At 46.2% G+C, this 14056-nt stretch overlaps 1 protein-coding gene across 2 annotated transcripts in view; it reads left to right on the forward strand.

The window, feature by feature from the left end:
• LOC140429187 (cadherin-related family member 2-like) overlaps positions 1 to 14056 on the forward strand; it is a 313290-nt gene that overhangs the window by 171819 nt on the left and 127415 nt on the right. For both annotated transcript variants that reach the window (XM_072515860.1, XM_072515861.1), the window contains one exon: positions 7343 to 7412. In XM_072515860.1, the coding sequence (XP_072371961.1) occupies positions 7343 to 7412 (70 nt within the window). The remainder of the gene's footprint in view (positions 1 to 7342; positions 7413 to 14056) is intronic.

Genomic DNA, 14056 nt, shown 5'->3' on the forward strand with positions numbered 1-14056 from the left:
AGATTATCAAAATTACTCTAAAAAGCGAGTATTCAACCAGGGAGCGAGAGTGTTGGCTGGGAACTACACAACCAATGTGAAATGGATACCAGCCGTGATCCTAGCGAAGACAGGTCCAATATGATACACCGTACAAACGGATGATGAAAGAGTTTGGCGACATCATGCTGCATGAAGTGAGTCTGCAGAAACTTTTCAAGAGGTTCTACCTTTAGAAGATCTGGAGAATTATATCTTGGATCGGAGACTAGAGAAAGTGACGAGTTCTATGCCTGTCGTAACAGATACTGAAATAACAACACAAGAAGGACCATCTACAGAAAGGAATGAGGACACTGCAGAAATCACAAGTAGCCAAGTTCAAGAACGCTGAATTCTACCAAACAGGAACTGCCATCCACCACAGAGACTGTCTTATTGAATTGTGTATATGTATAGAAATAACGGGGAGAATTCTCCACCTCCTCAGCCGCATGTTCCTCGGTGGCACGCATTCACTGGCAGTGTGAGTCTCCATTCCTACTACTGGCCAATGGGATTTCCCATTGTGGCCATCCCCATGCCACCAGGAAACCCGCAGAAGGGGCTGCCACCGGAATGGAGAATCCCGCCAGTGGAGAATTCACCCCAACATATCGGGGGATCTGTTGTATAAATGTAAATTGTTGTTATTGCATGAATGAAGTAAAGGGAGAGGGATGTTATGCATTTGAGAATACATTCTTGCTGGTTATGCATTAAATGTTGTGTAGTGACATCAGCAGAGTGCTTTGAGCAGATCACCATCTTTGATTGTATGGAGTAGGGTGTGGGCACCTCCAGAACTTTTTTCTTTGCAGGAACTATTTTAAGACTGTTATATATTTAGATTTAGATGTATTGTCATTTGTATTGAGCTACAGTGAAAGGTATTGTACTGCGTACAGTCCAGGCAGATCGTTCCATACATGAAAATATAGGACATATGATAAATACAAATATGATAAATACATAGACAATGGGTGAAGTATACGGTATATAGCGCTACAACTGTAGAGAAGATGCGTAGAAAGATCAGTTCAGTCTATAGGTGGGCCATTCAGGGGCCTGGTAACTGGGGAAAAAACTGTTTTTGAATCTATTGGTGCATGTTCTAAAACGTTTGTATCTTTTGCCCGATGGAAGAAGTTGGAAGAGTCAATATGCCAGGTGAGAGGGGTCTTTGATTATGCTGCCTGCTTCCCCAAGGCAGTGGAAGGTGTATCAGAGTTAATGGATAGGAGGCAGGCTTTTGTGATGGATTGGGCTGTGTTCATGACTCTCTGTAGTTTCCTAAGGTCTTGGGCTGAGCAGGTGCCATACCAATCTGTGACACAACCAAGTACGATGTTTTCTATGGTACATCTATAAGAATTGGTAAGAGTCATTGTGGACATGCTGAATTTCCTTAATTTCCTGAGGAAATAAAGGTGCTGTTGTGCTTTCTTGGTCATAGCGTTGACGTGGGTGGACCAGGACAGGATGTTGATGATGTTTACCCCTAGGAATTTGAAGCTGTCTACCATCTCCACCTCGGCACCATTGATACAGACAGGGGCGTGTGCAATACTTTGTGAAATCAATGACAAGCTCCTTAGTTTTGCTGACATTGAGGGAGAGATTGTTGTAATTGCACCATGCCACAAAGTTTTCCATCTCCCACCTGTACTCTGACTCGTTGTTTGAGATCCGACCCACTACGGTGGCGTTATCAGGAAACTTGTAGATGGAGTTGGAGCTGAATTTTGCCACACAGTCATGTGTGTATAAGGAGCATAGTAGGGGGCTAAGTACACAGCCTTGCGGGGCCCCAGTATTGAGGGGTTTCATGGAGGAGGTGCCTATCTATGTCAGTGATGGGAAACCTAGGCTGGTGAGGGGGCCACATGAGTGGTCTTCCTTCATCCTAGTGGGCCGCAAGATTGAGATCGGGCATGTTCACTAACCATGACCCCATGAATAAGATTAAATATATTTAATACATGCCAAATATTTCATAATGAATTATAAAAAATGCTTAATCATTTAGAAATTGATAGAACTATCATCAACCTCAAATGTTAGAAACAAAATAAGTGACACTTTGTTGCAGAGGAAGCGTACGACTCTCTCAGTCAATGTTGTGTGCAATCTTCACGCACCTCACTTCACCTTCCTTGCCCTTGCTTTACATGCGTGCCAGTTGAATTATACTGATAGGGAAAAATGTACGCAGATGGAAATCATTGGAATGTGGCAACCCTGCACATGGGCAACAGTCAACAAAATATCTCCTGTGCCGCTCTCAGAACCCAGATGGGCCACATGTGGTCCACCACTAATCTACCTGCCTGAGTTGTCCCCTCAGACTCCATTGTCCTTCTTGGTTTGGGATCTGTGTATGTGATCAGTTCTCACTGAGGTTCTGCATTCAAGTGAGTAACAAAAAGCATAAACAAGGGTCATGTCATCATTCTTTGGGCACCATCCTACAAAACTCTATTTATCAACCACTTCATTATCTGGCCCCAGGTTTCATGCAGGATTCTCACTTGAAGCTCCAGGTGTTTATGCAGGTGTTTGTCAAACACTTTTACAACGGCACAGCATATTACATGGCTTTCACACTCCACTGAGGATGCCAATTCCACAATACCACATCAAGTAGCTTCTGAAATTGCGCAGGTATTCCACAAGTTTATTCACAATAATTATCAGTCAATTACATTACATTACAAAATTTACATGCTTTCTCATCTGACACACGTCGTGAAGTATATTTTCTGCTGCTAACACACATGGTGACGGATTGGAAAAGAAGATTACTCTTTCCTGTCGCCAGAATTACTGCTAGATCCTGTTTCCACCCAATCATAATAGTATTTGTTTGCAGCAATGTCTGGCAATGAATCAACATTCGCTGCCTATTAAAGCCAATTAAAGGGTGTTAATGACTTGTCACCCTGACAGGTGCAGGAAGGAAATAAAGGCTTGCATAGTGTGCTGTGCTCACCAATGCAGCTGGAGATTTTTTTTTGCTAAAGCCTCTTAGAAAAGGGAGCAGAATGGCAGATTGAGTTGGCTACTAGCGTATGTTTGCTGACAGTGCCAATCACACCCATTCTGATCCCTATAGAATCTGAAGAGCACGCACACAGAGTGTCTTTCAGGCATGGTTGATGAGACCAGATTAACTTCCAAACATATACTCACGCTATCACAAAGTCCACCACTCCCCCCTCTGTAGCATCGCCTACTGAAACCTTCATTCATGTGTTTGTTGCGTGTAGACCTGAATATTGCAATGCACTCCTGACCGGACTCCAAGGTTCTGTCCTCCATAAAGCTCCATTCTCCTTTGGTCCTTGCACATGGCTATTGGCTCCCAGTCAAACAAAGTCATGATTTTAAAATTCGGGAACATACTTCCTGCATCAACTCTGTCTTGCCTGTTAGAATTTTATAGGTTTCTATGAGATCCCCCTTATTCTTCTAAACCCCAACAAATATAATCCTAACTGATTCAGTCTCTCCTCATTTATCAATCCCGCCATCTCAGTAACCTTCACTGCACTCCCTCTATAGCAAAGACATCCTTCCTCAGATGAGAATGATGCCATGGCGGCATGGTGGCACAGTGGTTAGCACTGCTGCTTCACAGTGCCAGGGACCCGGGTTCGATTCTGGCCTCAGGTGACTGTGTGGCGTTTGCACGTTCTCCCCGTGTCTGCATGGGTTTCCCCCGGGTGCTCCGGTTTCTTCCCACAGTCCAAAAATGTGCAGGTTAGGTGGATTGGTCATGATAAATGTGCGGGGTTACGGGGATAGGGTGGGGGAATGGGCCTAGGTAGGGTGCTCTTTCAGAGGGTCGGTGCAGATCCGATGGGCCGAATTGCCTCCTTCTGCACTGGATTCTATGGCAGGAGACTAAAACTGCACACAATATTCCAGGTGTGATCTCACTAAGGCCCTGTATAATTGCAGCAAGACATACCTGCTCCTGTACTCGAATCCTCTCGCTATGAAGACCAATATACCATTTGCCTTCTTCATTGTCTGCTGCACCTGCATGCTTACTTTCAGCAACTGGTGTACAAGGACACCAAGGTCTCATTGTACATACCCCTCTCCCAATCCATAGGCATTCAGATAACAATCTGCCTTCTTGTTGTTGCTACCAAAGTGGATAACCTCATGTTTATCCACATTATACTGTATCTGCCATGCATTTTCCCACTCACTGAACTTGTCCAAATCACACTGAAGCATCTCTGCATCCTCCTCACAGCTCACCCTCCCACACAGCTTTGTGTCATCTGTAAGTTTGGAGATATTAAATTTCATTCCCTCATCATTAATATACGTAGTGAATAGCTAGGATCCTAACACTGATCCCTGTGGTACTCCACTAGTCTCTGCCTGCCACTTAGAAAAAGACCTGTTTATTCCTACCCTATTCCTACTCTAAAATTCCTATTCGGCATTTGACAAGGTGCCTCATAAAAGACAGATCCAGAAGGTGAGATCGCAGGGCATTGGGGTTAGAGTATGAGATTGGATTGAGGATTGGCCGACTAACAGAAAGCAGAGAGTTGGGATAAATGGGTCCTTGCAAGGCTTGAATATATTCCTTTTGTTTGCAGTGAATAAGTCCCTGCCTATGATTGTATGTCACTTCTAAGCAACCTTACGAGGTTGACTTATGAATTAAAATTGGTTGCTAATGTAGCTGTTAGAGCAATCAGGATTATTCACAAGTTTTGCTCAGTTGCAGAATCACATCTAATGATATTTGTTTAGTTTGGGGTTTTGCGAGCGCTGGCTGATGGAGTATGGTCTGTATTCCGTCTATTATGAACTGCCGAGGAATATGCTGTTTGATTCAATCAGCCAATTCCTGGGACGTACAACCTTGCACATTTTTTGAATGAGCCTATTGTTCCCTATTGCTTTCTCCATGGCAAAGAGCCGAATTTACGATTAATTGGCATCTTTTTCTCAGGAAGTTATAAATTGTGATTGTTTGAAATTTGGCATTCTTAAGTTTGTCCTGATGAGCCAAGATGAAAAGCTTCAGCAACATATCCTTTCTAATGCCCATTAGGGAAGGAAATCACTTCTCCTTACCTGGTCTGGCCTACATGTGACTCCAGACCCACAGAAATGTGGTTGACTCTTAACTACCTTGAAATGTCATAGCAAGCCACTCAGTTGAAGGGCAATTAGGGATGGGCAACATCAGCGATGTCCACACCCAATGAAAGAATAAAGAAAGGTAGTCTATCTTTTCAGCAATATCATGTTTTATTATGCTGAAGGTGCTATATATATATATATATGTTGTTACTGTTTTTGTTGTTCCCTGGTACCTGTTATGACCCTCTCAGGGGACACGGACTATGCTCAGATTCCCCACATTTACCTCAGAGTATGAACTCCCCTGGGAATTGGGGGAGGGGTTACCCTTATAAGGGGGTAACCTCTCAGTAGATAAACCCCAATCTGGGAGCAGGTCGGAGAGGGTGGCCCTTCAGGGAGAGGAATGGTTTGCTTAGTAATTTTGTGTGTACCTAAATAAAGCTTAGTTCCTTTCTATCCTATTGTGTGTTCCTCTGTCTCTTCCATTGGATTCTACAGTACCAATCTCACTTCTGAGTCAGAGACTGTGGATTTAAGCTCCAGAATTTGACTTTATATTTTGGCTAACACTTAAGTATAATCTGAAGAAGTTCTGTAGTGTAGAGGTACTGTGTTGGGTGAAAGATTTAATTGAAATTCCTGCTGCCTACTTGGATGTAAAAAGGACACATGGCATTGTTTGAAGGAGGGCAGCAAATTTTGAACTGATATAGGAATAGGAAAAGACCATTCAGCTCCTCGAACCTGGACCATTATTCTCATAGATCATTTCTAGTCACTCCTTCAAGTGGCACTCAGATCCACCACTCGGTCAGCCGGTAGTCTGTTCTCGTTGAAGGTATCCCTACAAGGTCATCTATAAAGTTATTCTGGAGCTTAAACAGAATGGATTGCAGTTTCTATTTCACTATGACACTCCTAGTAGGTCTATTAGTCCCGCAGTACAATATTTGTACCACGGTCGCTAGAAACCAAGTCTATGCTGCAATAACATCAACCTGTTCTTTGGGGAATATTTTAATAATTGGGGCTGGTTTAGCACAGTGGGCTTAACAGCTGGCTTGTAATGCAGAACAAGGCCAGCAGCACGGGTTCAATTCCCGTACCGGCCTCCCCGAACAGGCACCGGAATGTGGCGACTAGGGGCTTTTCACAGTAACTTCATTGAAGCCTACTTGTGACAATATGTGATTATTATTATTATTAATATTAATTCAAAAAGACACTGGAACAAAGTGGATCTATATTTCCTTTTATCTATTTTTGATAGTTGGTCAGGCAATAAGAATGAAGCTCTGTAAAAAATATAACGATCAATTATTCATAGACTGTCTTATCGAAGCCGTCTGATCGGTTCTGCCTATTGAGTTTTCTTGACATAGTAGCATTGCTAGTGGCAAGTTTTTTAAGGAAGCTCAGCCTTTCCAGATTGCTTTACATAATCCTTAGTTCATTGTACTTTAACTTTGGAAAAGTGTTGGTAAACTTGCCCTTTGTTAAAATCTTATCAACGCTCTAAATCACCACTGTTGAATAGGGAATCTAAAATAGCTGGTTGACACTATGTTGTCTGCAAGGATGGGGGCCATCAACAGTAAGGATGGAAGTGATGCCAGTTGTAGAGCTTTAGTCATGACTGCATCCAGAGTATTGAGTTCAACTTTGAGCAGCTAGCCTCGGAATCATTTATTGACCTCGGAGGGGGCACAGATTCACCGAAAGATTCACCATGGTATATTCACGTATACCATGGATATGTGGACTGCAGCGGTTCAAGAAGGCAGCTGACCACCACCTTCTCAAGGACAATTAGGGTGGGCAATAAATGATGGTCTAGCCAGTGAAGACTGCAGTTCCCTTGAATGAATTTTTAAAAAGTGGAAATGATCAAGCATGAGACCAGTAATGTTTTGTTAGGTAAGGGAATCAAGGGATTTGGAGCAAAGGTGGGAAAATGGAATGAAGATATAGATCAGCCATGATCTAACAGAATGGCAGAATAGGCTTGAGGGGCTGGATGGCCTACTTCTGTTCCCAAGTTTCAGAAACATATTAAAACGGTTGTATGCAACTTACTGTTTACTCTCAATCAAAAGGCAATGGAGGATGTGCAATAAAATAGAATACTACTGTAGATTAACAATTAGTACCGAGTCAGTATATTTTGTTCAAATAAATAAACCAGTATTAATCTCTTCTATTTAAGGACGTGAATGACAATGAACCAGTTTTTAACCAAAGCACCTTTTTCGTTGCTGTGCCTGAAGACCGGCTGGGTAAGAGCTAAGTTTATGAGATGGATGAGAAATTAAATTCTGATTTTCTGATGCAAATGTTGGCAAATAATACAACACATGGTAGAAATTTATGCTAAAATTCAACTGAACACCTTCTGAGCAGGATAAAATCCTATTAATTTATCTACAATGCTGTGAAATGAAGGCCCAGATCTTCCGAGGAGTGTCAATCGTCGCCAGACTGCTACAATGAGGTTCTTCTGGGTTTTCTGGCTTCAAAACAGACCTCCCCCCTGGGCTAGGTTCACACTTCGAGGCCGAAATCCAAGCCAGGGTGTTTGCTGGTGGGTGGATATTGAGTTCTACTCCAGATCCATCCCAGAGTTTCAGGGCTGAATTTGTGTGCGGATGTGAAAGTGAGCTGGATGAACTGACGATCATTCGGGAGGTAGAGTCGGTTATAGATAGAAGCCACAGGGATGTAGTTACTCCTAAGAATGAAGGTAGCTGGGTGACGTTTAAAAGGAGGGGGAAGAAGCAGTCAGTGCAGGGATCCCCTGCGGTTGTTCCCCTCTATAACAGGTATACCGTTTTGGATACTGTTGGGGGGGTGGGGACCTACCAGAGGTAAGCCACGGTGACCAGGTCTCTGGCACTGAGTCTGTCCCTGTGGCTCAGAAAGGGAGGGGGAAGAGCAGGAGAGCATTAGTTATTGGAGACTCTATAGTTAAAGGTACAGATAGGTGGTTCTGTGGAAACAATAGAGGCTCACGGTTGGTGTGTTGCCTCCCGGGTGCCAAGGTCCGTGACGTCACTGATCGTTTTTTCAGGATCCTTAAGAGGGAGGGGAAGCAGCCACCAGTCGAGGGACACATTGGTACCAATTTTTAAAAAAAAAAAAAAATTTTTATTAAAGGTTTTCATAAAATATCAATAACAAAATGAGAAAGAAAAAAGAACCCAACAGGGTTAAGTACAAAACACAATCTAAAAAAGCAACCCCCCCAAACCCCTCCCCCCCGTGCCTAAATAATAAATTAACATTAACACCCCAACTTAAGACAACAGGTGTATACACCCCATCAGACCCTTCCAGTGTAAATAACATAAACAAAAATAAAGTAAACCCCCACCCCCCACCCCCCGAGCTGCTGCTGCCATTGACCAATGTCTATCGTTCTGCCAGGAAGTCTAAGAACGGTTGCCACCGCCTAAAAAACCCTTGTACCGACCCTCTCAAGGTGAATTGCACCCTCTCTAATTTAATGAACCCTGCCATATCGCTGATCCAGGATTCCACGCTTGGGGGCCACGTGTCTTTCCACTGAAGGAGAATCCTTCGCCGGGCTACCAGGGACGCAAAGGCCAGAATTCCGGCCTCTTTCGCTTCCTGCACTCCCGGCTCCTCTGCCACCCCAAATATTGCGAGCCGCCAGCCCGGTTTGACCCTGGATCCTACCACCCTCGACACCATCCTCGCTACGCCCTTCCAAAATTCCTCCAGCGCTGGGCATGCCCAGAACATATGGGTGTGATTTGCTGGGCTCCCTGAGCACCTAACGCACCTGTCCTCACCCCCAAAGAACCTGCTCATCCTTGTCCCGGTCATGTGTGCCCTGTGTAGCACCTTAAACTGTATGAGGCTGAGCCTCGTGCACGAAGAGGAAGAATTCACCCTCCCTAGGGCATTTGCCCACGTCCCCTCTTCGATCTCCTCTCCCAACTCCTCCTCCCACTTACCTTTCAACTCCACCACCGAGGCCTCCTCCTCCTCCTGCATCACCTGGTAAGTTTCCGAGATCTTCCCCACTCCCACCCACCCCCCCGAGAGCACCCTGTCCTGTACTGTGTGTGGCAGTAGCCGTGGGAATTCCACCACCTGCCGTCTGGCAAACGCCCTTACCTGTAAGTACCTGAAGGTGTTCCCCGGGGGGAGCCCATACTTCTCCTCCAGCTCACCCAAGCTCGCGAACCTCCCGTCCACAAACAGGTCCCCCAACTTTCGTATCCCTGCCCTGTGCCACCCCGAAAACCCTCCACCTGTTCTTCCTGGGGCGAACCGGTGGTTCACACATTGGTACCAATGACACAGGTAGGAAAAGGGACGGGGATGTAAAACAGGAATTCAGGGAAGTAGGGTGGAAACTGAGAGGCAGGACAGACCATGTTGCCATCTCTGGTTTGCTGCCAGTGCCACGTGTTAGCGAGGTGAGGAAGAGGGAGAGAGTGCAGTTAAACACGTGGCTACAGGGATGGTGTAGGAGTGAGGGTATCAGTTACTTGGATAATTGGAGCACATTCTGGGGAAGGTGGAACCTGTACAAACAGGACAGGTTACACCTGAACCAGAGGGGCACCAATATCCTGGGAGGGAAATTTGCTACAGCTCTTCGGGGGGGGGTTTAAACTAATTTGGCAGGGGGATGGGAAACTGATATGTAGTCCAGGAGATAGCGTTGCTGGAGTTCAGGAAGTTGAGGGTAGTTCAGTACTGAGGAAGGTACCTAGGTCACACGAGTGGATCTGCAGGCATGAAGGTGGTTTGAAGTGTGTCTACTTCAATGTGAGGCGCATCAGGAATAAGGTTGGTGAGCTTGAAGCATGGATTGGTACCTGGGACTACGATGTTGTGGCCATTACGGAGATGTGGATAGAACAGGGACAGGAATGGTTGTTGGAGGTTCCGGGGTTTAGATGTTTCAGTAAGATTAGGGAAGGTGGTAAAAGAGGTGGAGGAGTAACATTGTTAATCAAGGATAGTATAATGGCTGCAGAAAGGCAGTTTGAGGAGGATCTGTCTACTGTGGTAGTGCGGGCTAAAGTTAGAAATAGGAAAGGAGCGGTCATTTTGTTAGGAGTTTTCTATAGGCCCCCAAACAGTAACAGAGATGTGGAGGAAAAGATTGCAATGCAGACTTTGGATCGGTGCGGTAGTCACCGGATAATTGTCATGGGTGATTTTAACTTTCCAAACATTGATTGGAACCTCTATAGGTCAAAAAGTTTGGATGGGGCTGTTTTTATCCAGTGTGTGCAAGAGAGTTTCCTCACACAATATGTGGATAGACCGACAAGAGGCGGGGCGACATTGGATTTGGTACTGGGTAATGAACCAGGCCAAGTGTTAGATTTGGTTGTGGGAGAGCACTTTGGAGATAGTAACCACAATTCGGTGACTTTCACTATAGCAATGGAGAGGGATAGGAACATACGGCAGGGGAAGGTTTATAACTGGGGGAAGGGTAATTACGATACCATTAGGCAAGAATTGGGGAGCATAAGATGGAAACAGGAACTGTCAGGGATAGGCACAATTGAGATGTGGAGCTTGTTCAAGGAACAAATACTGCGTGTCCTTGATATATCTGTTCCTGTCAGACAGGGAGGAAATGGTCGAGTGAGGGAACCATGGCTTACAAAATAGGTTGAATGTCTTATCAAGAGGAAGAAGGGGGCTGTTGTAAGGATGAGAAAACAAGGTTCAGTTAGGGCACTTGAGGGATACAAGATAGCTGGGAAGGAGCTCAAGAAAGGGCTTAGGAGAGCTAGCAGGGGGCATGAGAAGTCCTTGGCGGATAGGATCAAGGAAAACCCCAAGGCTTTTTACACTTAGGTGAGGAATAAAAGAATGACCAAGGTGAAGTTAGAGCCGGTCAAGGACAGTAGTGGGAATGTGTGCATGGAGTCTGAAGATATAGGAGAGGCCCTAAATTAATACTTTTCTTCAGTGTTCACAAAAGAGAGGGGCCATGTTGTTGAGGAGGATAGTGCGATACAGGCTGGTAGGCTGGAGGAGGTAGATATTCGGAAGGAAGATGTGTTAGAAATTTTGAGAAGCCTGAGGATAGATAAGTCCCCTGGGCCTGATGGGATATATCCTAGGTTTCTTTGGGAGGCGAGGGATGAGATTGCAGAGCCTTTGGCTTTGATCTTTATGTCCTCACTGTCTACAGGAATAATGCCAGAAGATTGGAGAGAGAAAAATGTTATCCCCTTGTTCAAGAAAGGGAATAGGTATAACCCTGGGAATTATAGGCCAGTTAATCTCACTTTGGTCATAGGTAAATTATTGGAAAGGGTCCTGAGGGTTAGGATTTATGATCATTTGGAAAGATACAACTTAATCCAGGATAGTCAGCACGGATTTGTGAGGGGAAGTCTTGCCTCACAAGTTTGATTATATTCTTTGAGGAGGTAACTAAGTACATAGATGAGGGTAGAGCAGTTGATGTTGTATACATGGATTTTAGTAAGGCGTTTGATCAGGCGCCCCATGGCCGGCTCATGCAGAAAGTAAGGAGGCATGGCATAGAGGGAAATTTGGCCGATTGGATCAGTAACTGGCTATCACACAGAAGACAGAGGGTGGTGTAGATGGTAAATTTTCATCCTGGAGCCCAGTCACCAGCGGTGTACCACAGGGATCAGTGCTGGGTCCTCTGCTATTTGTGATATTTATCAATGACTTGGATGATGGAGTTGAAGGTTGGGTTAGTAAATTTGCTGATGACACCAAGATTGGTAGAGTAGTGGATAATGTGGAGGGCTGTTGTACGCTGCAAAGAGACATTGATAGGATGCAGAGCTGGGCTGCAAAGTGGCAGATGGAGTTTAACCCTGATAAGTGTGAGGCGATTCATTTTGGTAGGACTAATTTCAATGCGGATTACAGGGTTAACGGCAGAGTTCTGAAGAATGTGGAGGAGCAGAGAGATCTCGGAGTTCATGTCCATAGATCTCTGAAAGTTGCCACCCAAGTGGATAGAGCCGAGAAGAAAGTGTGTTAGCATTTATTAACAGGGGGATTGAATTTAAGAGCCGTGAGGTTATGCTGCAGCTGTACAAGACCTTGGTTAGACCACATTTGGAGTATTGTTGCAGTTCTGGTGACCTCATTATAGGAAGGATGTGGAAGCATTGGAAAGGGTGCAAAGGAGATTTACCAGGATGCTGCCTGGATTGGAGGGTAGGTCTTATGAGGAAAGGTTGAGGGAGCTAGGGCTTTTCTCATTGGAGCGAAGGAGGATGAGAGGCGACTTAATAGAGGTTTATAAGATAATGAGGGGGATAGATAGAGTGGACGTTCAGAGACTATTTCCTCGGGTGGATGTAGCTGTTACAAGGGGGCATAACTATAAGGTTCTGGGTGGGAGATATAGGAGGGATGTCAGACGTAGGTTCTTTACTCAGAGAGTGGTTGGGGCGTGGAACGCACTCCCAGCTATGGTAGTGGAGTCGGACACTTTAGGAACTTTCAAGCGATTATTGGATAGGCACATGGGGCGGGATTCTGCGGGAATCGGCAGGGCGGGCAACTACAGCACGAAGGAGTGCCGTGAACCACTCTGGCGTCAGGCCGCCCCAAAGGTGCGGAATCCTCCGCACCTTCAGGGGCTAGGCCGGCGCCGGAGTGGCTTGCGCCGCGCCGGCCGGTGGGGAAGGGGCTTGGCGCCACGCCAAATGATACCAAAGGGCCTCCGCCGGCCGGCGCGAGTTGGCGCATGCGTGGGAGTGCCCGCGTGTGCTGGCGTCATCCCTGCACATGCGCACGGGCGTTCATCTCCGCGTCGGCCATCGCAGAGGACCACGGCGGCCAACGCAGAAGAATAGAGTACCCCCACGGCACAGGCCCGCCCGTGTATCGGTGGGCCCCGATCGCGGGCCAGGCCACCGTGGGGGCACCTCCCGGGGCCAGATCCCCCCGCCCCCCCCCCCGAGGACCCCGGAGGCCGTCCGCGCAGCCAGGTCCCACCGGCAAATACCTGGTGTAATATACGCCGGCGGAACTGGCCGAAAAAGGGCGGCCACTCGTCCCATCGCGGCCGCCGACTGGCGCTGTGCGATTCCTGCCCTCGCCAAATCCCGGCGCCGGAGAATTCGGCAGCCGGCGGGGGCGGGATTCACGCCGCCCCCCGGCGATACTCCAACCCGGCAGGGGGTCGGAGAATCCCGTCCATGGAGTGCACTAGAATGATTGGGAGTAGGTTGATTCGATCTTAGTTTCAGACTAGTTCGGCACAACATCGTGGGCCGAAGGGCCTGTACTGTGCTGTACAGTTCTATGTTCTATAAAAGGAAACCAGCCCTTTTGGAAAGAAAATTTGCCTTTGTTATTGGGCCTGGCCGATAAGTGCACATCCATATGGTTGTGCCTCAGCTGAAGTGGCCCAGAAAGCCATACTGTCAGATCAAACTACAACAAGAAGCACCATGCGGACTGCAGGGATTCAATGACTAAACTCACTATCATCTTCTTAGGACAACTAGCAATGGGCAATAAGCGATCTTACCAGATAAATCCACATCCTAACAATTAACTTTAAAAAGCCTGGTTTACATTGTGGAACAGATTATTAAATATGGGACCAGTTACGTTGCTTGCTTTGATTTAGGGTGATTCTATTCCAACAATGGTATCATTTGACAACATTTTAAATTCTGTATGGATTTGACAAATCCCGTACCGAATGCGAGTGCAATTAAAATGAAACAGAATTTACGGGCGCGATTCAGTGGACTCGAGTTCACGTACGCTGAACAGTGCGTCTAGCGGGGTGCTTCTCTGCTCTTCATTGACGCCACTCTTAAAGTAATTTCCGGCACTGATGAGCCCCTCCGTGGCTTCAGGCCCCCCCCTTCACCCAATGTACCTCTTCTGGGGCCCTCGAGTCCCTCCCCCCCTC

The sequence above is a fragment of the Scyliorhinus torazame genome, chromosome 9, assembly GCF_047496885.1.
Source record: "Scyliorhinus torazame isolate Kashiwa2021f chromosome 9, sScyTor2.1, whole genome shotgun sequence".
Lineage (NCBI taxonomy): Eukaryota > Metazoa > Chordata > Chondrichthyes > Carcharhiniformes > Scyliorhinidae > Scyliorhinus > Scyliorhinus torazame.